This window comes from Rhinolophus ferrumequinum, chromosome 22, assembly GCF_004115265.2.
Source record: "Rhinolophus ferrumequinum isolate MPI-CBG mRhiFer1 chromosome 22, mRhiFer1_v1.p, whole genome shotgun sequence".
NCBI lineage: Eukaryota > Metazoa > Chordata > Mammalia > Chiroptera > Rhinolophidae > Rhinolophus > Rhinolophus ferrumequinum.
This window is the reverse complement of record NC_046305.1, coordinates 15,162,235-15,189,657: the sequence shown is the minus strand read 5'-3', so window position 1 is coordinate 15,189,657 and position 27,423 is coordinate 15,162,235. Positions and strand designations below refer to the sequence as shown.

Here is a 27,423-nt window from a genome sequence, read left to right as displayed (position 1 = left end):
AACTTATAGAAGTAAAAAAAAAACTTATTTGAAATTTAAAACTTAATGGTTGAGTTAAAGGGCAGATTAGATACAACTGAAGAGAGAATTAGTGAATTAGAAGATACATCTAAAATTAATCAAAATGCAACACAGAGAAAAAAAGAGAATAACTCTGAAATAAAATGTAAGGGACATGAGCAAAGAGAGCAAACATAAATCTTCTTGAAGTTACAGAAGGAAAAGGAAGCAAAAGCAATTATTTGAAAAGAAGATTACAGAGATGTTTCCAGACTGATGAAAGACACCAACCCATATATTTGGGAAGCCCTATGAATTACAAGAGTTTAAGTAAAAAGAAACTCACACCTAAATACAGAAGAGTGAAACTGCAAAACAGCAAAATGTATAGATCTGAATAGTTAGAAAGAAAAGACGTTATAGTCAAAGGAATAAAATTAGACTTCAGCTAATTTAAAACAGAAACAATGGAGGACAGAGGACAATGGAATATTTTCAATGTACTAAAAGAGAGTAGAATTGCATACCCAAGTAAACTATTGTTCTAAGAGTGGTCTCAAAATAAAGGCATTTTCAGACAAAAAGGAAAAGAAAAGAAAGACTTTTGCTATAATTAGGGCTTCTGAAAAGTAAATTCCAAACAAAAAAGAAAAATTGTCTGTGATGGAGTTGAGTTGCAAAAGAAATTGATGAGCAAAGAATGAGATTCTATTTTATACCAACTAGATTGGAAAAACCAAGAAGTTGGAAAGGATGTGGAACAGGGAAAGCTTTATGCACTGCTAGTGGGAGTGTACAAATTGGTACCACTTTGCAGAACAATATGGCAAAAACTTGTAAAACAGAACTTGCACATACGAAATTCAGAATTTTACCTATTAACCTAGAAAATCTTATACACGTGGGATACTCTTATACTGGGGCACAAAACATGTATAAGTATGTTCATAGTGGCATTATTCATAATGGCAAAAAGGACTATAAATAGTTGAAATGCCCATCAACATAATTATGAATAAATAAATCATGGTATATTATTCAACAGTGAAAACTAATGAATTGCTACTATACATATTAAAGTGGCTGAATTTTAAAAATGTTAGAAACTATGTTAAATGAAAAATGTGATATTTGGACTCCAAACACAAGTGCTGTTGAGGACTTGATATAATGATATGTCATGGCAGTGTCTTTTTCTCTTTACAGGAAAACAAGGCATGTGACTAAACTTGGTAGTGAGTCCCTCTCTCCCATGGCTTTGCATCTTGAGCAGAGAAATGTGAGAATAAGGAGAGGAAGATGAGAAGTTTGGAATTTATGCGAGGGGTACTGCACTGAGCAGTTCCTGCTGACTTGATTCCTGTCCTATTTCCAAGCCTACTTTTCCAAACTACTCATCAATTCAGTGAGCCTTTCAATATCCTCCAATAATTTCCCATCTTCCTTGAATTAGTCAGAGTCCACTTTGTTACTTGCAACCAAAAAGCCCTGACTGATACACTTAGCCTGAGGCTGTCAAACAATGAATTTGTATAATTCCATTTGTTATGACTGATCCTTAGGTATCAACTTTCTAACCATGATTTGATGTCCCATTCAGGTTTGGTAGGATTCTACAAGGAGAATGTCTACCTGTATATTTTAAGCCCCAGCTGTCAGGCTACCTCCTTTGGCTGAATCACTCTGGAGTTATTAAAGTCCAAGGGACACATTCCTGACTTATTGTTCTCCACTCATGGTTGTGCCAACCCCCCTTGAATAACAATGTACCAAGATGGCCTGTGGTGCTGGCTACAAAGAATTAGTCTTAAGTGTAAGAAAATCACTCACTACACCAACTGGGTCATTCAGAGTTGTCTTACCTCCTCTGTCTTTAAAACTTCCCATAGTCGAGCATGATCTTCCACCAGCCAGTGTCCTGTGTTTTCCACCTTGGGGGGAAGTTTGAATTTAGACACCCCTTGAGTAGGCTCTCCCACAGGTTTCCCCTCCATCTTGAAAGAGCCAGGCAGGAGGCATTACGGATCTGTGTGGAAGAAAAAAGTGTGATCCAGGTTAAAAGATTACATAACATAAATATATATATATATATATATATATATATATATATATATATATGGAAGCAAATTATTATGCTTGATTTGTGGAAAATGAAACCACTGAAGACAGAATCACAATAGCCATTAACTTTTATGGCCACCTTTTATATTATAAATATTCATTATTGGTATTTTAACACAGGCTTCTAGAGGTGGGCTTCTGTCTATTTTGATCGTGGGTGAAGTGATATAAATTTTAGAGTAAAGTAAAAAGTACCCTCTGCCTGTTATATCTCCTTGTCACTTTGCTCTGGCACCTTCAGGAAGAGAGACAGAAATGGGTGGATGTAAGACAAGCCTGAGTGATGTTTTCATATTTCCGTGTCAGGTACTGCCTGTGGAAGAAGCACTGGCTGTGACATCAGGAGTTTTACTTTTCAAACATGGGGATACGAAACACAGTTTGGGGACTACAATCAATAATGTTGTAAAGATTTTGTAGGGTATCCGATGGACATGTGTCTTATCAGGGAGACCACTTCATGGACGGTGTAGATGCCTGACCACTGTGCTGTACACCTAAAGCTGAAGCTGAATAACACTGAATGTCAACTATAATATGTACATAGTCGCAGGATGTGGAGTACAGCCTAGGAAATAGAGTCGATGGTATTGTAACAGCTATATATGATGTCAGAGGGGTAGTAGATTGGGGAAGGGGGTTATCGCTTGGTGAGGGGTGTAAATGTCTAACTATTACATTGTTTTGTGCAGCTGAAACTAATGAAACAAAATCTATTGAGCACTTGTTCATGCGAGGCTCCACGCTGGGCACACACAAATAATTCAGTAGTTTGGTTCTTAACCTTAAGCAGCTTAGCGTCTCAGGGCAGAAAGGGCTGTAAACAAAACACACAGTGCAGTGTATTACAGTACAGCATGTGAAATGCCGCAATAATCGTGTTTCCTAACTGCAATGGAAGCACAGAGGAAGATGCTCTTCGGTATCTATTGGCTGTGTTCCTTTCCTGGGCCCTAGTTTCATCAGCAGCTGCTGTAAAGACAATATGTAAAAATTGACACCTACTCTAGAAAGTCTACTTGCTTGATATCGTTCCATCGGCCACTGGCTCGTTGACAACCATATCACACCTGCTCAGAAGGAATCTCCTCACCTCCATTCAAGTCCCCCTGAATCTCTCCTTCTCAGGGTAATTCGAAAAAATACATCTGGTAATGATGTTCCACCTACCGGGAACTTTTCCCAGAGGATAAAATCCAAACTCCAGAAAGTGGCATCCAAAGCCGCTTCTGTCTGGCTTCCTCCACTCCCTCCTCCCAGCATGCCCCGCTGCCTTCTCAGCCACTCTGTTTCAGCCCTTTGAAAGGACTTATGGATCTCAAATACATCTAGTACCTTTGTCCTTTGTGACACCTCCACTCCACCCCAACACCAAGAGAATAGAGACCGCTCCTGTGTTAATTTCTCTACATACCTTGGCCAGATTTCTATCATGCCACCCAGAATATTTATTTATATATATATTAATAAATTTATTTATTTATTATATTTATTTGCTTCCAACTCTCTTTCCACCTTCAGGTCTTTTAAGCATCTTGACACTAGTCATTGTGTCATATACAGAATGAGGACTAAACAAAGGTTCGATGAATCGGTTAATTCAGTAAATTATGAGAAGGCGGTGAAAATGAAGCCATAGACCTAATATATTCAAATAATAGATGTAAAAGTCAAGGTACCTCTTCTCTTTAACTTTTTTTTTGTTGATTTAGTGGGCTGCGAGCTCTTCATAAAAAAGAGCCCAGTCTAACATTCATCACGTACCCTCAAGCAGCTAATACTGTAAATTGTAATTGCTCATTAGTTAACAACAGACTAGTTTTCATGGAAATGTCTTCAAGGAATTGAGCATGTCTGCAAAAAGCAGGTGTCGTGCTCACATAACCTACAGCCTGAATAAAAGTAAATGGAAGTCGGCATGGATAAGCCGGGCAGATGCGGTAAGTCAGAGGATTTGAGAAAAGGGTCTTCTGCTGCGGAGTTACTTCCCTGCCTCACGTTTCATCTGTAAGTCATGGAGAAAAAGCCATCTGCTTGCAGAGAACAGTGATGGAAAAACTGCTAGTCAACACCACTTTACAGCACTAAGAAACGCAGAGCACAGAATACACTCCCACGAGGAACCAGAAAACAGAACCTTTATGATTAATGAACAAAGTTCTTCTGAGCGGACATGCTAATAAATGATGCTGACACATACATGCAAAGAAATAAACAGAGCAGAGTCATGTGGAGTTTCAGTCCCCCCCAACTCCCCCAAAAAAAGAAATGAAAATAAACAGGCAAAATGGAAACAGGCCAGATTAGTAGGGAAGGAAATTCCATTGTTGTTATTGGAGATAATACTGTAAACAACAAATAATAAATCAAAACAAAGTGGGAAAATTACATGAAGTGGTTTGGGCTGTATCTTTTGTATATCATGGAAACATCACAGGATAAAATAGACTACAAAACCTCAGGGTGAACAATGCGGTATCTTTAAGCCTAACGTATCCTAGTGACCCCGCGGCTCTTATTCTAGTGTCTGTCCACAGCTGCTTCCCCATCTCCGCAGTGTGGGTGAAAGATGGCAAATTTTTAGCGTCAGAGACTGAACTGTGCTGTGTACTGACTTCCCACAGACTGCTCCTTCCCCTGTTTGGCAAGAAGATGCAGTTCCAAGTTTTAAACCAATCCAAAGTACTTGGGAACTAAGGATGGCTGCAGAGGGACAGGCAGCGCTTAGGAGGCTCTTCAAGACTGTGGAGACCCTCCACCCTATCTGAGACTTCAGGACTTTTCACCCATCCTCATTCAGGACATCCCCTCATTCACAGAAACAAACAAACAAACACGTATGCAATAGAGAGTGAGCTCCCACTGTCCATAGGCCACTGTGTTATGTATTTTCCACAGGATCTTTAATCCAGACCGTAACCCTGCAAGGTAGATATCACCATTTTACAACAATGAAAGATTCAATTCAGAGAGGGTAAGGAACTTTAATTACACTGCTAGAAAGCTGTGGAGTTTCCGAGTTCGTGCTCTCTCTCCTAGGTCAGCTCAGAAGCCCTTCAACCCCTCCCTCCATCACTGGTGTAATGAGACCTCCCTCTCATCCCCCTCCCCAGGGACAAGAGTTAAGGTGTCACTATGTCAGCTGACACAACCATGCCCCCTTGAGGCAGGGTCACATCTGATGACGACATAGTCAAGAGTGGGATCGAAAGAGGGAGGGAAACATGGAAAAACAGATGATTCCTTTTTCTGTTCACTCCAATCCCAACTTCTGACCAGGGCTGGCTATATGAGCATCACCTCTACGGTCACACAGAGCCCTGGGCTCAGAAGGGTCCCATGCTTGGTTGATTGCTCTGTGGTCAGTGTCTTGAAATACTTAATATTTGAACAAACAGCTCTGCATTTTCATTTTGCACTGGGCTTCATATATAATATAGCCAATCCTGCTGCTGACCCACCTTTTTTCTCCTCTTCAGATCTAAAGTTCCACTCCATACCTTCTTTAAACAATTCATACGTTGTACATTTCCTATCTATTTTCCTAAAAAGAGTTAGCACAGTGGAGCCATTTTGTGTTAGAATTAAAACAGAAGGCATATGTAGACCTTCTCCACCTCTAACATGCTGCGTGTCTTAAAATTGAACTACTGACTTTTTTCTTAAAACACACAGTCAAGCTCACAAGCCAACTTCTATGCAAATACCACTGATATCAGTTCATTCAACACACAAGATGATAGCATTGTAAATCTAAAAGGCAGAACCTTCAATTCTACTGAAAAATTGGCCTAAAATATCATAAGCCTTATGAGCTCTTTTGGCAATCAGTCTTGAAGAACTGTCATCCTAAAACACCTGATACCCAAAGCAGAATCTTTTTTTAAACCACTGGATGATGAGGTCATCCTTAAGTTGGAAGTGGGGTAGAGAAAGGAAGCTGCATGTATCCAAAGGCAAATATCTGATCAGAGAACATGAAAGCAAAATTTTGCTCAAAAATTTAAAAAGAAAATTGCTCGAGAACTGTGTTTTCGACTTGTACAGGGGTTGTGATTATCCACTGTCTCTACTGCATGAAACAGAGAAGTAAGACAAAAACCAGGAAGACAGATGCTTCTGCTTGACACTGAGAAACAATCTGCAGATCAGGAACGCCATGTAAGGGTTTTTAAGGTCGTTTCCCTTCAAGTCCTAGAGCCCCAACATTTCCACCAAAGCTGAAGGGTTTTTTTTTTTTTTTTTTTTTTTTTTTATCATATTTGTGCCTGTTTAATGACTTTGGCAGATGTTACCAATAAGTCTGAGGGTGACTGGGGACGCCAAGGAGCCCACTGATGTCAGAGGTGATACAGCTGATTGAAGGGTTTTTTACTAATACGTTTTTAAATTAGGTTAAATCCAAAAACCATTCTAATCAATACTTATAAATCCTAGCTGTCTTACAAGAAATTGATAACAGAAATTGGGGAACATAATAACTTATGATTATGATTATATAATCAAAAAATTACATGCTTATTATCAATCAGAAAGTCTGCATTTCCATAAATAAATTTACATCTTTAAAATTTGTTTTTAAGGTCTGTATTTTCTTTTTAAAATAGTTTCTACACTGTGCTTATGGTATAATATGCATGCTGTATAATAGAATTTCCCTCATTCCTTCAAAAATAATCATTGACTGACGATCATAACATTTTCTATGGTCACAACAAAGGAACCAGTTGACAGCTTCGAATGATCCTAAATGATCATTAAGTACCAAGAGTAAATGAGCAGGTTCTCAGGGGCTAATCTTGAAAACAGTAAGTATCAAGTGACAATCTAAGAACACAAAAATTTGCCCTGACTAGTGTCTGTTCTTGTCATTTGATAAAAATTATCCATAACTCTCATGAATATTTTTGAAACATAGCTTTCAAAATAAGTGCTAGGGCACAATTTCACTGAAATCTGTATTTATTGTATCAATACTCATACTGGATTTTGTTTGATAAATCAATCTGTACTTTACTGAATTTGACTTTCCTTCCTATGATAGTAAATAATGTATAAGACATCCCTCTAAATCATTATCATTTTTCTCCTCCCTCTCTTTACATGTTTTTGGAAGAGAAAAAAGTGTTTAATATGCAAAACCTTGCTGGAATGGTTTGGTGTGTGTTATCTTTATCTGTTAGGGCCATGCTTTTCTTCTGCCCCTGCAGACTATATCATATGTTTACTAACAGAGTATCTCTGCTTTATTCCCTTTACACACATAAACTCTTGCTTCTGCCTGAAGAAATTTTTTTTTTTTTAACTCAACTCAGATTTCTTCTAATCTTGAAAATGTCTGGCAATTGCCCTGTTCCAGTATCTTCCCATGATTACTGGTCTTTCTGCCATGTCTTTCCTCCTACCTTTTCTCATACTCATTCTTCCTCCTAATGAGCTGAGGTCCTGTCCAGATAAGACAGGTTTGTTTATGCTTATCTTCCTATTATCTCCAACTCTTCCACCTAAAAGTCTATCTACCAAGAACAGTCTTTGCATTTACTGAAAGGTTCTGAATAGCAGAGTACCAAAAGCACTGAAATTCCAGTCAGAAGACTGGGGTCAAATCATGAGGCTACAGTAAATTCTCTATGTAACCTTTGGGCAAACCAGTTCACTTTTCTCAGCCTCAATTTCCTCCACTTTAATGTGAACAGAAAGTCTACAAGACTGCTGAGACTGCTTACAGATATAAAATAAAGCACTCACCTCCCCCCAGTGCAGAAAGTAAAACGAATAGGCACTGAATTATTTTTCCAGTAGAGCTGAGGGATTTACACTACTAAACAAAGCAGTGAAAGGTTGTGATTTCTGCCTCATATACTGTACTTATTCCCAGATTATGCATTATTCAAAAGTCAAACAGTATGATATTATAATCACCCCCTGGCATTCATGGATAGAACATCTGAGTTTTGACCATTCAGGAACAAGGAACAAGGCAAGATTCTGAGATGGAGCCAACTGTAAATTTGCTAAGGCTTTGGAAAGCTGGTGTTTGGTGTGCTCCCCAATCTTTACATCACCCTAGTCCTGGTTCGGGGGCAGACTTCTCTAATCGTGATGGCTATTGAGGTATTTACAAATTGGGGGATCCATGAAGGTCTTAAGATGTAGGCTTCCCAGTTGCGGGGATGCAACATGGTGGCCTCACCAATCTATTCCTTCTGAAAATAGAGACAGAAGCAGATGTCCGGAATAAAGGATTCCTGTACAGAAACAAAGACTGGGGCACACACAGACATCAGACATCAGACACAGGGGAAGCCACGGCATAGAGACCCCTAGCGCTGGGTAGCATTTGTCCCGGGAAAGGAGGCCCATCGTATCATCTCATAGCAACACTAAAAGTCGGCTGTATTTAAAGTGACAGTGTATGTCAACGTATCAGGAAGTAAACAGGTCCTCATTATCTCTTCCTCTTGGGAATCTCCGCAGCATTCTAGTCTGTTTGCTTTCCTCACCTTACTCTGGTCTCCCCTGCTGGACTGCCTGCTCTTTGAGAGCAAGACTGGACATAAAAATGTATTATGTTGCTTCGTGTGTTTTTCAGAAAGCTCAATCACCTTCTTAAAAAAAAATTATTTTCTTTCCATTAAAACACACACACACACACACACACACACACACACACTTCACTGGAATAAGAGATGAAGCATTTGCCATTACGACGTATTTTGGAACAAATGTCAATCATTGGGCAACCATTTTGAAAGGAATTTTAATTATGTACTGTGTCACTCAGTACTGAGCAAGGTTGCACAATAGAGTCTGTGGAGTCAGAAATGACTTTTTCTAAGTGCAACCGTCTCCTGTTAAATGTAAAAACTTAAAGAAGTGCAAGGCGTTTCTGCTTCACTCAAGTTGGTATTTTTTAAAGGCTGGTCCAACTGCACTTCAGACTTTATGTACTTTTCCCTCCTCACTGATAGTATTTGGCAGAAGTTTTTAATAATAATTCAAAAAAAAAAAAAAGAAAAGCCCAGACTGGGTTTGTACTACCCTTGTGAACCTCCCTGGAGAAATGCTGCTCTCTGCTCAGCAATTTCTGATCAGCAGAGAGCCAACACAAGGAAAGCAGCTGGGCACCCTTCCTGGTCTCCATTCAGCGCAGGCCGTCTGGAGACAAATCTGCAAAACAGACATGGGGGAGGGGGAGGATACCTAAACAGATTAGGGGCTGAGATCACAAAGCGTCCTTCAGCGTTCTGAGAGCCAGAATGCTAAGGGACTGAATTTTTTACGGCCTGCATTTTTATGACAATAAAAAGCTCAGCGATTGTGTCGCTCGAAAGCTTAAAATGAGATGGAACTGTAAATCACATGCCTGTCCCAGACTCAAATGCTTCACAATTCTGCGGATTCCAGCTCTCACTGGCTGAATGAAGGCAAAATGCAACAACGATTAGGGGAGCATCACTCACTTCAGTAGTCACAGGCTAGTTTTGATCTTCAAGTTGAGGAAAGTAGAGCTGATTCAGGTCCGAACCATCCTTTAGATCCCAACAGCAAGAGCATTGATACCATGGCCCCGCCCACCACAGAGAATTCAGGGTTCACCTATGCCAGGCTCAGGGAAAGCTCTGATGGAGAGACATTAAGGAACAAGCCCTGGAGTGTCTCTCAAGCCACCCTGACCCCAGAGTTACGCCCTCACCACTACACCACATCGCTCTACGTGAATAGTCGGTGTCCCACTTACAAAATGGCAGCATGTCAACGTTGAAAAATCCCAAGGAATCTGAGCTCTGGAAAGGATTCAGAGGTGGGCTTCTCATGGCAGGAATGCACAAATCTAAAAATGTTAGGTGCAGGAAGTCTATTGAGTTGATCAATTAACACACAAAATAGTTTTTAACTAACTTCCAAATAGATTGGCCTTTCCACATGTCGGGTTAAAGAGCAGTCTATTCTCAGTCTTTTACTTCACCAAAAACAGAAGTCTAATCTATTTAATTACAGTCACTCTACTAGGCCAGAGGATAATAGCAGGTCCCCCTGGGGGGGAACCTCTTTCAAGAAAACACTTTTGGGAGAGGCATGTATGGCGAGCTGGCACAAGGCCAACCCTTATCCCCGCTTCTTGGTGTCTAATCAGCAAGGAAACCATGATTTCTACGTCGACCATGCATTCTTAATTATAATTCCTTCCATTAGATCAGATAACATCATGCTCCAGAAGGAGGACTCTGACTAGTTTCACACAGTAATGATTAAATTTAGTTGGTACTGCTGAATACCCAGATACCAATTTGCTGGACCAGCTAGACCCAGGAAGCTTTATATTCAAAGCAGCATCTTCATTTCCCTCTAACTATGTTGTTCCTTCCCTGATCTTGACCCCTGAGATAGGAATAAATGTCCATGAGTGGTGCTGGGGTCAAAGGAATGGCTCCAGTATTCATCCAGCACGGCGGGGGAGGGATCTGTGTTGCCTTGTGTTAGGGGAGCTCTACGACTAGTTCACATTTTTCACTTTCTTCTCAGCGTTTCTGATGTGCACCTGCGATATAACATGGCAAACCCACCCCACGTGGGATCAAGGACTCAGTGGCCCAGATGAACACAGGAGCACTAAGAGACAATGAAATCAAGGAGAAACCACTAGAGATGCTTCTCCCTGACTGACTCTTGCATAGATCCCATGGGCTTATCCCCTAGAGACCTGTGTGCCCAGAACAAACACAAAAGCCTCCTCTTACAGAATCCTAACAGCCCTCCCAAAGGCTCGAGCTTGCTACAGCATAATGACATTTTCATCAGTAAGTGCAGTTATGTTGCCCATGCTCCACATATATTGGAAAAGATGCAATCATTACTTGCAATGATTTTCAGTATTTTCAACTATTTTCAAGCAGCCTTTTAGTGTATTCTACTAGGACACTCCAACGTCTTTTTTTTTTTAATGTCGTTCATTTTTTTCTCTCATGTCATTCATTTTTCTCTCTGCAGGGTATACCATAGAGAATACATCCTGCATTCATGTGTATATTGGATGGGAAGCAGCTATAGAATTTACCCTCCAGAGTCCATTAAGGATAGAACCTTCACATTATTTTGGAGTTGAACCAAAAGATGTGAAGACTAAATGGGGCACCTGAAAACCAAATTCTATTCTCAAATCTCAAACAGGTTTCCAAAACATATTTGAAAACTGCTTTGCATAGTAACAGAGTCAGGACTGTTTTCAACTCAGCCTGTGGGGAGAACCTCACTGGAATATTTTAAATATTTACTGAATTAGAACCTACTTTTTCTTTAAAATTACAAATATTCCTAGTAGGACCAAGCCTGGATTTCTCATCAGGCCTTCAGAATAGCAGCAGCCAACCACCACAGTCTTTTCAAAGTCTGTGTGAAATGACTTGTGTACATCTGCAGGATTTCTATGTTTGATCCCAGATTATGTTTTCACTAAGGTTAAGGGTTAGAGTTTTAACAGATGTGGCTGTGGTCTAATGGCCCATTTCATTTGCCCTTTTGCCACAGACATACAGCACTTGATAGCCAAATTTGTGAAGTGTCTCAGTTCTGACACCAACAAATGAGGGGTGGATGGAAAGTGAAGCTTCAGTACTCGGTTAGGTGTCGGTTTTAGTTTCAGAGTCAGTATGAAATCTACTGCAGCATGTGTCTGCAGGGAAATAGGCTCATTTCATTTTCTGCCACCATTTTATTCCAACTGGGTTATAGTTTCTTTTCTCTTTCTTCTATTTTTCCTTAAACTTTTACAGGACTTTCCACTTTCTCCATTTTTTTTTTCATTGCCCCAGCTTGATCTTGCTATTTGCAATAAACCAAAGTAGATACTGAATGAGGCTGTGTTTCGGAGTCGGACGTCTTAGCACAATAGCAATTATGCACATACACAATTTAGCATTCCTGTCTTCCTAGTTGAGGGAGTCAGTGGGCCAGTCTGACTTACTGCTACAAGATGGCAAACTTCCAGGGACATGACAGGTCGCTGAAGCCTGGCCCAGGTTCATGCTATGCACAGGAGGGGAAGGGAAGTCCCGAACATTTTACTTACCTGTAGCCTAATCATTGTGCCAGGTGTGTATGAGGCAGGGAGAAATAAAAATAAATAAGCATGTGTCTTCCTCTAATTGGCCTACATGCTGGCAGTCCTTAATCCAAATCACTGGGATGTCCACAATCATATGAAGAATAGGATCTATTTCAAAATTATAGGGTGCATTTCACAGATACATTTCAAAATGATAGGATAAGTGTTAGAAGAGAGATATGCACCAGTGGATTCCATGGAGAATTCTGGGAGGTGTTCATTTCCCAATCAAATGACACTGAAGCTCAGAGAAGTTAAGTAAATTGCCCAAGGTCACACAGCAGAATGCTAATTTGAAAACAGATCTGTCTGAGTCCAACAAAGCTTCCCTTTCCATTCTGTCATGGGCCTGTCACATTTTTCACTGAATTGTGGCCATGTTGATTTTTTGGCTTTTTGTAACTTTAAGGCTTAAAGAGAAATACTAACTCTCGGCACTCAAGTAGCAAGGGAAAGGCCAACAAGGTTATCTGAAATGTGTGTTTCTTTATCTGTGTTTCCTTATCTACCAAAGCTGAGAGTCAGCTTCTTCCTACCTCCCTCCTGCTCCACTCTGCCAGCTCCTTCACATTCTCTGGTGCCTATCTTGCTTCCCCAGCTCTGTCCTCCCAGAGCTAAACAAACAACTATTCCACTATTTTTAAACCATGGCAGAAAACAGAAGCAAAAAATGGACATTGTCAGTCCTTTCACGTCTTATTCACATATGTAAAATTTTGCTGCAAAAGTATGGTGATCTGTAAGTCTAATTATTTTTTAAGACTTTCTTTAAAAGAGCATATGGAACCTATTACAGCCCTCACTGGTTCTTCCCTTTGCGGCTGCTCTGGAGGGTGATGGGTTTATGATTTACAGCTCTAGCGAGTACAGTCTCGGGTTCATCGCTCCAATTCGACTGCGGTTGACACTGGTTCTGGATTCCAGGGAGATTTTAATTGTGAACTTTACTGTGGACTAAAAGCTGATTTACATACTAGTGAAGCTGAAGCTCAGAATCACAGCTTCTAGGCGCTCCATCCATTTCTCCACTTCAGTTTGGACAAAAAGAAAGTGTGGGGTTTTATTTTGTTATTATTTTGAGTGCCCCTAAAAGGAATTCAAGCCAGTTACTTTATAAGTATAACATTGTGAAAAGGATGAAGTACAGTGAAATCAGGTCCAAACAACGTTGCGGTCTCACCTGAGAAATAAGTGCGTTGACTAAATCAGCCTAGAAATCTGTCAACAGGCTGCCTGGGTGCAGGGTGATTAAATCTCTCTCCTTCTCTGTTTCCTCTCGCCACAGACCTCCAAAGTTGTTTAGATTCTACTCCAGTTCCTACTGGACCAATTAGTCAAAAATAAATTCAGTATTCTCCAAATTAAAATCTGGCAACACTAGCTTTCCATGTATAACAGGCTGTCATAGCTGGTCTCACATAACCAAAAAGGAAATTGAAATAGAAAAGCAGGACTTTGGATACACTCAAGCAACACATTAGCAGTGACATTAATTTTACATGTAAGTCTCTGGCGCTTCAGTTTGAGCCACTCCAATCTAAGCCACTCACTCTCCTTTTTCCCATCATTAGCTTGGAGCGGAGAAGCATGAAATGAGCTGAACTCCTTGGTGATCCTCTTCCCTGGGCCAGACCTTCGTCTGGGTCCAGTTTCGGACTGCTAGCCGAGAACCCCCTGTCTCTAGGTCTCAGCCAGTTTTTAGGAAGGGGTGGGGGCTGCTTTGTATCACAACCAAAGTTTGTGCCAAAATAGTTCCATCTTGCTTCATGTGAACTGTAATGACCTTCTAGGGCTTGGCACCACAGATGTTAAGGAAGTTTCACAAATGTTACTCATCGTGCGTCAGAACTTCCAGGAAACAACAACAATGAAATCTAAAAAGAAAGCAGAAGGAGAAGGACAGAAGGCTCAGGGAGACTTCCCCAAGGGGAAGAGGATCCGCCCACCACCCCTCTACTCCACCTGCTGCAGGCAGGCCTGACAACTGCTGTCACACCCCAGGGAGTCGAAAGTGGGTTGCCCCCCGCCCTGCTTGGTACCCAACATTATGTACTGGTGAGCAGAAAAAAATTACAACTTTGATTTCTACGTCTAGCTCATCTTCTTTTTCTATTTTGTATATGTTTTACAATGCACATAAATGTTAGGGTAATAATGCATGTATACAATTTATAAATAATTGTATATACCGCGCTTCCCCGAAAATAAGACCTACCCAGACAATCAGCTCTAATGCGTCTTTTGGAGCAAAAATTAAAATATAAGATCCCGTCTTATTTTACTATAAGACCCGGTCTTATATAACGTAAGACTGGCTCTTATATGAGTTTTTGCTCCAAAAGACACATTACAGCTGATTGCCCAGCTATGTCTTATTCGGGGGGAAACATGGTAGATTGGATACTCAAAAAAACTGTACTGAAAACAGTACGCCCCCAAAACACTTTCAAGGTCACTGCCTTCCAGAAAGAAAGCTTCCATTTCCATACCTTTTAATTTTAACTCACTACCGAAACCTTCTCTTCCTCATCTATTTCCTGTCTCTACTCCTGGCGATACATCCCATCCACCCAGATATCCAAGCTGGCAATCTCAGAGTCATCCTCAACCGCTTCCTGTCACAAAGACCCTTATCCAAGGGGTCACCAAGTCCTACTGATTCCTTCTGAAGCATCTCAGGTCAGAGCCTTCTCTACAGTCCAGCCACTACCTGGATACATACTTTCATTATCTTTCGGTGGAACCGCTGCAATAGCCAGGTTACTAGACTCTCTCTACTTGTCTCTCTCTACTCACCCCCCTCCACTGTCACTACAGTAGTTTTCCTAAAAACCTTTTTTTTTAGGAAACTGCCTTGCATAGGAACCTACAATAGAAACACCAGCACAGGATACAGTTCACGGTTCTCAATACAGTGCATCACGATCTGGCTGTATCCTAACCTTCGAGTCACTTTTTCCCCTCTGCTCTACTCCCGTTCCTCTATTCTCTCTGTACGCACCGTACTGCAGACAGTCCCCTTCCATGCCTTGGTTTATGTAGTCACTTCTACTCAGAACACTCTTCTTCCCCTCCCTTCTCTTCCTTTGTTACAGCAGCTTTCGCCATATCCTCGCTGATATAACAGCTTTCACTTATTGAGCATATACATGCCTGATGCTGTGATACGTTATCTTGTAGCACTCGATTTCAATTCTCACTTGACACAGAGAGTAAGCACAGAGCCCAGATTGCCATCTGTATCTGTCTGGCGTATGATTTTAACCACTGGGCATCAAACGTAAAGCAAATGCAAATGTCACTCTCTCCATCCCAAACGCATCAGGGAGAGTCAATTACCCTCCAGGTGTAAGCTGTTCATACCTCTATCAAGGTATTTATAATACTGCATTTCAGTTTGCATCCTAGGACTATTTGTACTCCCCTCTACAGGTCAGCTACCTAGCACATGCTGGCACACAGAAGGTACTCAATCAATATTGTTGAATGAATAAATTTACAAATCTTCTGTCCTCCTGGTCACTTACTTTTATTCCGCAGCTCACTTTGCTCATCACAGCTTAAATATACACGCAAGTCACAGGGAAGTTCAACACAGTGCTCAATACAGAAGAGGCCTCTCACACTGTGGGAAATTGTCAACACCTTTGTAAAGTTTCCCTACACTTGACTCCAAAAATTTGCCCTCAAAACTAGAGCAACTACCACACACAAGGACGATTTTAATGAGGGATAATTTACATATCTCACGTTAAAGGTATGTTCTATTACTTTTGACAAATGTATACACCCAGGATGTCAACACTAAAATCAAAGTATAGAACATTTTCATCGCCCCAAAACATTTCTTATTCCTCCTAGTGGATCTCCCTGTTACTGTACCCAGGCAACCCCAGATGTGCTTTCTGTAAATACATGGTACACTTTTCTAGTTTCATGTCATTGAATATCACACATTATCTACACCTTTTTGTCTGAACTCTCTTAACCCATCAGGAGCCTAATATATATTTCACATATTATATAAATTATTATATAATTTATGTAAGTTATATACACTTACATTATATAATTTATATAATATGTGACATATATGTTATTTCACATATTATATAAATTATATATAATTATGTAAGTTATAAACACATATAAATATTTATAGAAGTAACCCATACTTATTTTGAGATAAATCCATTTTGTTGGTATCTAAGTTCGTTCATATTTATTGCTGAATAGTATTCCATCGTTCAATATTTAATTTATACGTTCACCTGCTGATGGACACTTGTGTTGTTCCCAGTTGGGGTTACTTTAAGTGAAGGTGAGAGGAATATTTGTGTACAACTCTTTATGTGGACACATGCCTTCACTTCTCTTAGCTAAATACCTAATGGTGGAATTGCTTGTCGTGTGGTAAGTATGTTTAACTTTGTGAGAAACTGCCAAAACTCTTTCCAAATGGCTGTAAAATTTTCTATTCCCGTCAGGGGTGTATGCGAGTGCCAGTTGCGTCATGTCCTCACCAACAGTTGGTAGTGTTGGTCATTTTAATTGTACCCACACTAACGCTCCAATGGATGAGCAGTGATATCACACTGTGGTCTTAATTTTCATTTCTCTAATGATAAATTACATTGAGCATCTTTTCCTGGATATACAGTCTCTGTGTAACTGGGGAAGTCATACAGCGCAGGAGGGGTTCCCTTTTCTCCACATCCTCGCCAACATTTATCTTTTGTTCTTTTGATAATAGTCACTCTAAGAGGTATGAAATAGTGTTGACTGCATTTCCCTGATGATGATGTTGAGGATCTTTTCATGTCCCTATTGGCCATCTGTATGTCTTCTTTGGAAAAATGCCTATTTGGATCCTCCGCCCATTTTTTAATCATATTGTTTGTTTTTTCACTGTTGAGTTGTATGAGTTCTTTATATATTATTTCACATATTATATAAATTATATATAATGATGTAAGTTATATACACTTATAAAAATTTATATATAATGCATATATAAATATATGTAACTTATTGTGAAAAATAATTCCATATAAACACATGTAATTATATATTACATACAATCTTACATATAATATAAATATATAATATATAAATATGGTATAAGTATATTTTGTATATAAAAGTATACATAATTATCAGATATATGATTTGCAAATCTTTTCTCCCATCAATAGGTTGCCTTTTCATTTTGTTGACAGTTTCCTTTGCTGTACAGAAGCTTTTTAGTTTGATGCAGTTCCACTTGTTTATATTTGCTTTGACAAATATTGCCAAGACTAATATCAAGTTGCTTATTGCCTACGTTTTCTTCTAGGAGTTTTCGGTTTCAGGTCTTACATTCAAGTCTTTCATCCATTTTCAGTTCATTTTTGTGTATGGTGTAAGCTGGCGGTCCAGTTTCATTTATTGGCGTGTGACTGTCCAGTTTTCCCAGCACCATTCATTGAAGAGACTGTCCTTTCCCCACTGTATATTTTTGGCTCCTTTGTTATAAATTAATTGACCATATATGTGTGGGTTTCTTTCTGGGCTCTCTATTCTGTTCCATTGATCTATGTGTCTGTTTTTACTCTGAACCCATACTGTTTTTATAACTATAGCTTTATAACATAGTTTGAAATCATAGAGCATAATACCTCCAGCTTTGTTCTCCATATACCTTACTGACAACTCAGCCTCCCCACTTGGGTATCTCAGGGTTTTTATCTCCCTCCTAACCTTCCTCCACCTCCAGTCTCTCTATTATAGTCTCACCATCGACCATCCAGAGCTCTGTCTGGTTCATCCTTGACACCTCCACCTTGCTTAGCTCCTACGTCCAACCAATCACTGAGTCCTGTTCTGTCATCGCAACGTATCTCTTAAAAGTCTTAGACACTTTTCTTATACTGCAGCTTCCAATCCCCTAAAGTAGGTCACAGTTAACTCACCACAACTGCCTCTTACCTGGTATCTCCACATAAATTCCTACTCCCTCCCTATCCAACATTCTCTACACATTAGGTACCGGGACTATTACACGAGCAAAAGAGCCATAGTCCCTGACTCAAAGGGCCTTCAAATGAATGAAGGGAGATGGCCCATTAAACACTTGTTACATGTATGAGTCAGTAGTATGACAGGGGAAATGGACAACTTAAGCAAATCGATCTTTTGCCAGAAGGGGGCAGCCCAAGGATGCAGATCTTGGCGTGTTGGCAGCATCTCTGGGTCAGTTCTCACAGAGGACTGTATGGTTTGGGGGCCGGAGGGAATGAATAAAAGAATGGCAACAAAGCTTGTGTTTGAAGTGGGGTTACAGGGGTGATACGACAGATTTCATTTCGGGGCACACATGTTTGTTGGGTGCCAGAAGCAAAAACATTGGCTCTTCTGTGGTATTTTTTATGAGCCACACACAGGCAAGCTCTGTCCTGGCAAGTACTTTTTTTACTCTCATATTTTGGCATGGAACTTTTATTAATGATTTTTAAGGGCCTCGCTCTATCTCCCTGGTGATTTATCAGCTGTATTTTTCCCTTACTTCATTTCACATTTTTCCTTCTGCTATATATCTTCATGAATCCTTCCTTTTGCTTTTGGCAGACTCTTATTTTTTCAAGGATAATTTTTCTACCATGGTTTGCACTCATCTTACAGTTTCTTGTCTGTCCCTTCCCTCAGGTAATTCTAAATCCTCTCTTCTTCTACTGCTACCTTCATTCAGCGTCTCTTCTCTTCACCCCACCAGATCACGTGAACTTGCTTCTGAGCTCTCCTTTCCTTTGCAAACACTCACTTCTCCCCTGTAAACCCCAGGTGTGTCACTTAAAGCCACTATGGCCTTAAATAAATAAGGAAACAAACAAAGCCCTCATCGGGAGATAAAGCCCTCAGCTTCTCCTCAGGGAGAGGCCACTCTCCTCATGATTGTATCTCACTGCACTCTAGAAAGGGATATGCGTGCACTGGAGAGAAGGGGAGAGAAGGAAAAATCTCTGATTTCCTCAGCAATACCTCTCCTACAAAGAGAAGACGCCACGTGTCGTCAGAGCAAGACCGGCAGAGGTGCGGGCCTTCTCCGAGAGTATCTCAACATCCTCTCCGCTTGGCCCGTCAAACAGTGAAATCTAACTATTCGCCAGGACCACTAGCATTTGGAATAGAAACATTACGATTATCTCCATTTGCAAAGACCACAATACGGTCTTTGCCCTCAGAGTTCAGGGTAGAGAAGAGAAGCACCTATTACACAAAGGCAGTATAGTCGACTGATAAAAGAATATGCTTTAGAATTAGAAAGACCTGAGTTGCCGTTGCAGCTCCATCGATTGCCAGCTCTAACTCCTCTAGCTAGGTGACCTTGGACATGTTCTTCAACCTTTGAACACCAGCGTCCACACCAGCTAGACGGGGAAAACCACGACTTATATTGGATTGTTGTGACACATGAAGAAGCCATTAGGAAAGAACTCCAGGAACAGTTGATTGGCCTCTAGGTGCTACCTGGACGTGACAATGTATCTCTCGGCTTGTTCTGCAACCATAGGAGAGATGACAGAGTCAGAGCGGCCCTATACATTTGAGAGTAAAGCTGTAATATTGATAACACAGATAATATTTGCTGGGACTTTATTCTGAGTTAAGCATTATCTCACTTAAACTTTGAATTGTCCTCTGTGTAAGGTACTGTTTTATAGATGCAGAGACTGTAGCTCACAGACTGGACTCTTTGTTACACAACCAGTAATGGTGGAGCCAGGATCCCAACCCCACCAGCCTAACTCAAAGCCAATATTCTAAGCCCCTACACAGAAGTCTTGAAAGTTCTTTGCTCATGTACCCTCAAAGAATTTTGATAAGCTGTTTGCCACTCATACATCCTAGACTGATATCAAAAGTTTTCATTGTAAGTTTAAATAGTTGCAAATGACATAAGATCCCATATGGGGTAAGTATAGAAATATTTGAAATATTTTAAAATAAAACTTAGATCACGCTTTTAAATGCATCCAGTAGAATTTAAATACTGCAGCAATCTCATCCCCATCGGCATGCATTTAAAATATATGTGCACAAGATCTTCTTTAACGGGAATAAGCTCTGCTCCCCTTCCCATTCTATCCTTGCCCCCAACTGGGAGGACATATTTGCTCATAGTGAGAGACCACCTCTTTTGTACCTGCACCAAATGTCACGTCCTCTGAGAGGCTTTCATTGACCACCCTGTTTACTTTCTTCATAGCATCTATCAGGATCTAAAATTGTCTCGCACATCTACTAATTTATTCATTTACATTCTGTATCCCCCAGTGGTATATTCATCCACAAGAGCAGTGTCTGTCTCAATCAAACACATCATTGTTCCTTTAGCTCCCTGAAGTTATATTTCTGTTTCACCTTTGCTATAAAGTTTTAGCTTACTGCAAAATAGTTTCAAATTTAAACGTATTTTTATATATCAATCACAAATAACTTTTTCAATTCCTGTGACTATAAGGCTGTAAGTCAAATACCATTTTTCTCAGTTGTTGTATTTTCAATTATTGGTAGTACATAATTGATTAAAAAAACAACATAAATACATACATATTTTCATAAATGATTAAATATATAAAGTAAAAACTCTTAGATCTCTTGATGTGATAGAGGGAAGAAAATGTTTCATATTTTTAATATAAGTGATGCCAATTATTTAAAATAAAACCAACAGCAACACTTTGGTGTCCTCCAGATTTTCACACTTGGAACAATGAACTGAATGAGTCAGAATGAGAGAGCAGTAGACCTTTCTTTGTGAAAAGGGAGAAGGGAGAACTGACAGAAGGGAAAATTCCTTAACTATAGATATTCCTTGATCGGTTGTAGGAAACACATCAACATAAAACAGTTAAAGCTATAACTGACCCCCTTGAAAGTCTGTTAACATCTTACCCTTTGGAAAATCTTCATGCCTGCCGGGGCTCACACAGCCCAGTGAAAAGTTCCCTGCAGGACAGTGAACTGCTTCACAAGAATCAACCACTCCGGTGCTCAGTAACACCTTATCCAGCAGAGGGTCAAAGGAGCCCCTCACTTCACTCCCAGCTTTGCCAGGATGAAGTCCAGCATGACAGAAGGTTTGCTGCATCAACCCAGGACTGTCACTGCATCCAGGCAAAGAACTAGCTGCCTTCACATGGGACCAGATTGTTTTTTAAGAGCAAAGTAAAGCCATAGAATTCTAAAGCAAAAGATCCCATGGATACCAACTGCTCAACTCTCTCATTTTACAGATAAGAAACAATTAGCGGCCAGTTACTAGGAAAGCCAGTACCAGAACACAGAGCTTCTGGTCTTGGTCCAGGGTGTCACAAAAGGCTCAGTTTCCTCCACTGTGTAAGGTCAGTGCTGGGAAGTGGGCTGTCCTGTCCTCTCCTGTCCCAGGCCCCTAGACATTAGGAGCAGCCATGTGACTGAGTTCCAGGCAAATGAATTGGACGCAAAAGATGTGTGCCCTTCCTAGCCTGGCTCATAAAACCCTCTAAGAGGCACTTCATGCTCTTTGCTCTTCCAATTGGCTGCAATGGAGACAACCCCCAAGATGACCTCAGAAAATGAATATGGGAAATAAAAGAGCCTCTTTCAACTGGGGTCCCTGCTGGCTTATTAATTTGCCCTGTCCTTTCTTATGAGCAAGAAGTAAACTTCTACTAAGCTTGAGCCATTATAAATTTTGGAATCCATTTGTTATAACTGTTCGCCTTCCCCAACTAACACACAAGGTTTTATATAACATGACACCCTTCCTTTCCTTTGGACTACTGAGTCACTTCAACCCAGTTTGAAATGTGAAAAGGTAATTGTTCTAGTTTACGGAGATAATAGTTTGGTCAATGGGCTAAAGCTTGCTTGGACTAATTGGTAAAATAGTAGCAAATTTTGGCTCTTTGGTGTTGTAATGGGAAAATAAAATGTCAATAGCACTCATCATGTAATTGTTTAAGACGCTAGTGATATTGTAGTACCCTGAGAAACAAGGCTTACACCTCACAGAAACAGTTGTGTAGTTTTCAGTGGTTCTCTTACCACAATATCCCAGGAGGAGATGGACGTATGAAAATATCCGTTCATAATCTGGGGTGCAGGTGGGGAGGTGAAGGGCATAAGTTAAATCTTCAAAGCTAAACATCAGTAAAGAAAACAGGATAAAATATAGAATCTCCAGAATTTGGGACCTAGAAAGAATCTCAGAGATCATCCAAATACTTTCTCTTCACAGTTGGGGCACACGAGGGGAAACTGAGCAGTAACTTTTGGGTAGAATTATTTGGACCAATATAGAATCATATCATCTCTTGTCCTGGAATTTATCAGAAGGTTTCAGTCCCTTTCCATCCCCACCGCACTGCCTCCAACTCCCAATGTCCATCCTTTCAGCAGTGGTTCTTCATGAACATTCCGAGATTCACTGATGACGTCTCACGAAGCTCTTTCGGGTGGCCTGTGGGGAGGGGTGCTGTATAGTGCAACTATAACAGCTGTGAACATCTGTATTCGTGTCTCAAGCTTTGATCATTTGATCTATAGTTATTTAAAAATAAAAATAAAAAGATATTAGCTCCCTGTGGTTTGCCATGCAGTATTGTGGGGAAATTTTATAGTGAGTCAGAGGGCTTAAGTCTTAACTCCAGTTCCTATTCCTTCCTACACTTCCTTGCTCGGTGCCCCTTTGGGCCTTGGCTTCCTCAGGTGTAAACCAGGGGACTTAAATTACCTTATCAGGGGCAGGCCCGGTGGCTCAGGAGGTTAGAGCTCTGTGCTCCTAATGCCAAAGGTTGCCAGTTCGATTCCCACATGGGCCAGTGGGCTCTCAACCACAAGGTTGCCGGTTCGATTTCTTGAGTCCCACAAGGGATAGTGGGCTGAGCCCCCTGCAACTAGAAACCGCAACTGAAGCTGAGCTGCGCCCTCCACAACTAAGACTGAAAGGACAACAACTTTACTTGGAAAAAATCTTGGAAGTACACACTGTTCCCCAAGAAAGTCCTGTTCCCCTTCCCCAATAAAATCTTTTAAAAAAAACACAAATTACCTTAACAGGCTACGATAATTATTGATCCTAAAAGTTTATCTGTTCACTGATATCTCATCAAAAGCATCATCTTTCCTTAATTCTGGGGTATAACCCTCCTTTCTGTGATTTCGTGGCACTGAGTTTCTGTGTGTGCTGGCAAACAGGAGTAGGTGGAACGGGTTCCATCTCTGATCTTTTATACTAAAGTGGTCCTCGGTTTACAAGAAAATAAGATAAACTCCCTTTCAAAAACTGCACGTAGCCATCAGAAAGCTAAATTTCTTTGTTCTCTGGCACAGGGTTGAGTGTGACCTGGATGCTAGAAAATGAAAAACCCAGTAGTTAGGTTAAGTTCAGCATCACAAGGGACAGCTCATGAAATAATAAAGGAAGCAAGAAAATAAATGAGTGTCTCCTCAAAAAGAGGAAAAATTCTCCATCCATGATATTCATTCATTCAAGAAATATTTACCAAAAGGGGTGGGAAGAAAGTTTGGGTAATGTTTTCACAGGAAATCACTGTGGGAGAAACAAACTCCTTATTTCTTGTGGCTTAAGTTTAGCACTTGTAATATTATGATTCATTCATTAAACAAATATTTATTAAGCACCTTCTATATACCAGGCTCAGTTCCAGCGCCTGGGAATACAGTGTTGAATAAAACATGCAAAATTCCTGCATTCGTAAAAATCACATTCTAGTGGCTAATTTACCTCTTGTCCTAGAATTTATAAGATAACATTTCAGTCAAAACAGTTATGTAAATTGGGAGCACTACACTCCTAGATTAAAAAAAAAAAAAAAAGCAATAAAGCTTCTTTTAAAAACTTTCATCCATTCCACTGGCATCCAATCATCAAAGGGAAACGAAGCCACACTTGTCTTCTGGGCTGCAGACTGTCCAATGCCAATTGGTAAAAATCACGTCCTCACAGCTGGTTTGTTTAGCAGGGAGGAATATCTGTAAGGCTTGGAACCTGGGAGCCTTCATAATTCGCAGTGGCCAAGTTAAGCTTCAACAGGTCCTTCCCAACTCGTTTCTTTTATCAGAATGCCACAAAACATGTATTTGGTCTAAAACCAGAAAACTTGATTCCACAACTCCATTCCACTTTAGGAATTGGGATTAAGGCCCGAATCAGACCGTCGTTCTCTATTGCCCTTGCTACCTGCCAACACCCGCAACAATGAGACATAAACTAAATGATTATATGACTTACTGCGTTAGCTGCCTTGGCCAAACACCGGGTCATCCTAGTACAATTTGCTTAACACCAAGCCTTAGAAACCCATGAAGAAATGTGGCCCACTGGTAATCACAAAGCGAGTGAACAGGATCTGTTTGCATAAATACACACACACTCATTCACTCAAGCACGCATGGAGAGTTCCAAAATCACAATATTAAATCACCAGCAGGAGTTATTGCAGCTGAACTAAAAATGAACCACTTACAATCCACGGCTGTCCCTCTAGGCACTCATGTCTCCCTCCCGTAAGAGGTGACAATGGCAGGCTGTCAAGTGAATACCTCACAGCCTCCTCCCGCTGTCCCAGGCCTCACACGGCAGCTTTACAAAGATAAAATAATAACTATGTGTCAATCAGGCCTTCTTCAACTAGCTCCTGCCAGGGACCCTCCCAGGCCAGTTGCTGCCAGGAAATGACCACTGCCCAAGGAATGGCTGACCATTCAAGCAAGCATAGCCCCCCCGGGGATGTCTTGATAAGTATTTTTCCCCATTTCCACAACTCTTCAAATTTGGAAAATACTTTATGATCATGATTTAGGGTACTTTAATCCTCAGAACAGCCCTGCCAAGTAAATCAGTACTGCTGTGCTGGCTTTACAGATGGGAAAAATGAGAGACTTCTGCAAAACCACCCAGCATTTCCCATCTGTGACTAACCATTTAGTTCTTGAGTAGATAAAGTGACTTAAATGGTATCTATTTGCTATCAGAGGTGTCAACTATGAATGTCTTCTTCTTCTCCGCTGCCTTCCCCCCCACCCCCCGTCCCCAGCCAGGAGAGTAGAGACCTGGAAAGTAAGTGAAGGAAGGAGTGGCCAAGGATATCAAACATAGCTGATGGGTCCCATGAGGAGAGCACTGAGAACCTGCAGACATACTGGGCTACATGGAGATCCAGGGACCTTGACAAGTGCAATTTCAGTAGATGGGATTGGACTGGATTTAAGAAAGAACGGGAAGAGTGAGATCTTCTTTGGTTAGAGTTACATGGTGACTCAAATTGGATCAAAACCTTCTAGCAATCATTTTTTAACCTTCTAGGTCAATCTTATTGAAGATTATTCTGAATAGGTGTAGCTGTTAAGAAAATTCGTAAGAATTTATCTCTTAACCAGTTTTTCTCAATGCTGGGCAATCAACAAAACTTAAAAATATATCAGATGTTGAGGCTCCAACTGACCACATGAATCTAGATTTCAAATATTTGTGCTCATCATAAAAGTCTGTTAGCGTTACTGGTTAACTTGAAAGTAGGTCGTTATTAGAAAATGGAACTTGTAAAATAAATTTATGGTAATAGCTTGACATATTGGGCTTTCACATAAGTTTCATTTGCCAAAAATACTTAAAAATCACTGATACAGTCCAATCACTCCTACTGTTTCACACATTACATATATGGAAGCTTCAGCCACTTTCAAGTTGGCAGCTAACCATATAAAATGTACTACATTTCCAAATGTTCTACAGTTCTTGTGAGCCCGTGATGTTTATAGGATTCGTACAAATCGCATCAATTCTCTGAACTTTAGTTTCTTTTTCGATGGACTAAGAAGGATAATACTGGAAGGATTCATCAAAAATGTTTTTAAAGGACCAGCAAATACAGTGTCTCAGTAGTGACAGTATGTGACATATTAACACTGGACTAACTGGATCGGCTGGAAAGTTTGAGATGATTACTGATCACGTGTTGGCCCAGCTGACTCCAGCGAACGGAACAAAAAGGATCTAAAACAACAGAAAGCAGAAATACACTGTGCAGAGCTCCTCTACAGGAGTTCTTCGTACGCTTGCTGTGGAGCCAAGGCTCTCCCTGCGGCCTCCAGGTGCCGTCCGCATGATGTCATATCTGAAAGAGCAGCGTCCACACGTGGACTATGTCATGCTCACCTTCACTTACGTGGCTTCAACTCTTTCCTACTTAGATCATCCGAAAGCTGGGGTGATTTGGGCATGGGTACTTGAGAGTCTGTGGACTACTTTGCTTTTCATTTTCAAGGCTTTCTGAAAACAGCTGCAGAAATACCAAGACCTTTGGAAAAAGGCTGGTCTTACTACATTTTCTGCCAGACTGCGAGCTGAGAGAAGTGGAAATATTACAAGCCTATTTTCCTGAAATCCCTGTCAGAGCTGCTCCAGGAATTTCTTGGCTCTCCACATGACCTCAAAACAGAACAATCTCCTCTTCCAAATCCATCTGCTTTTTTAGCTTTAGCTCTGGCCTTACATTGAAATATGCAATTAAATCAGGCACAATAGCCCCACAATCCCGACAGTACCCAGATTTGCAAATCTGAGTTGTGAGATAAGCAGAGGCTCCATAAATCAGATGGCGAACTCAAATTACAAACGCTATGCCCAAAGATTCAACTCCAAGAAAGCCATTACCAGCAACATACTACAGTGTATTTTCAGATTAGCTGAAAGACAAGTGCTTTATGTTGAAATGATATGAAGCAAGGGTTGTGGCTAGGATTGGCAAATGTGAAGAATTTCAGTTGACGTTATCTCATCCATAGCTAGAGTTTTAAAATCCAGAATAACCTAGAGAGAGGGGAGATGGAAAGAAAAAGTGGTTACCCACGTTGAATGTAAAGAATGTGAGTCAAGAACTTCAAACTAATCTTTCATTCACTCGATCTGGTATTAGCAGGCCCAGGGAGCTGCTGTAAACAGTCAGCCCTGCACCACCCTCTCCTGTGTGTGGAGCTGCACGCACTAGCCACAGCCCAGCTCATCCCTCTCTCCTGGGGATTGCTGCATCCCACAATACACGCAGCCAGTGCTCTTTGAAATAAAAGTTAACCTTTCCCTTCCCAAGAGATATAAAACTCTCTCCTATGGTCCGTCGTCCGGAATTGTTTCCCGGGAAAATGACCAAAGG

General features: G+C 40.6%; 1 protein-coding gene across 2 annotated transcripts in view; it reads right to left on the bottom strand.

Annotated features, from left to right (window-relative positions):
* Positions 1-27,423, bottom strand: part of RGL1 (ral guanine nucleotide dissociation stimulator like 1) — a 215,138-nt gene that overhangs the window by 147,808 nt on the left and 39,907 nt on the right. For both annotated transcript variants that reach the window (XM_033092529.1, XM_033092531.1), the window contains exon 2: positions 1,863-2,026. In XM_033092529.1, the coding sequence (XP_032948420.1) occupies positions 1,863-1,994 (132 nt within the window). In that variant the 5' untranslated portion in view covers positions 1,995-2,026. The remainder of the gene's footprint in view (positions 1-1,862; positions 2,027-27,423) is intronic.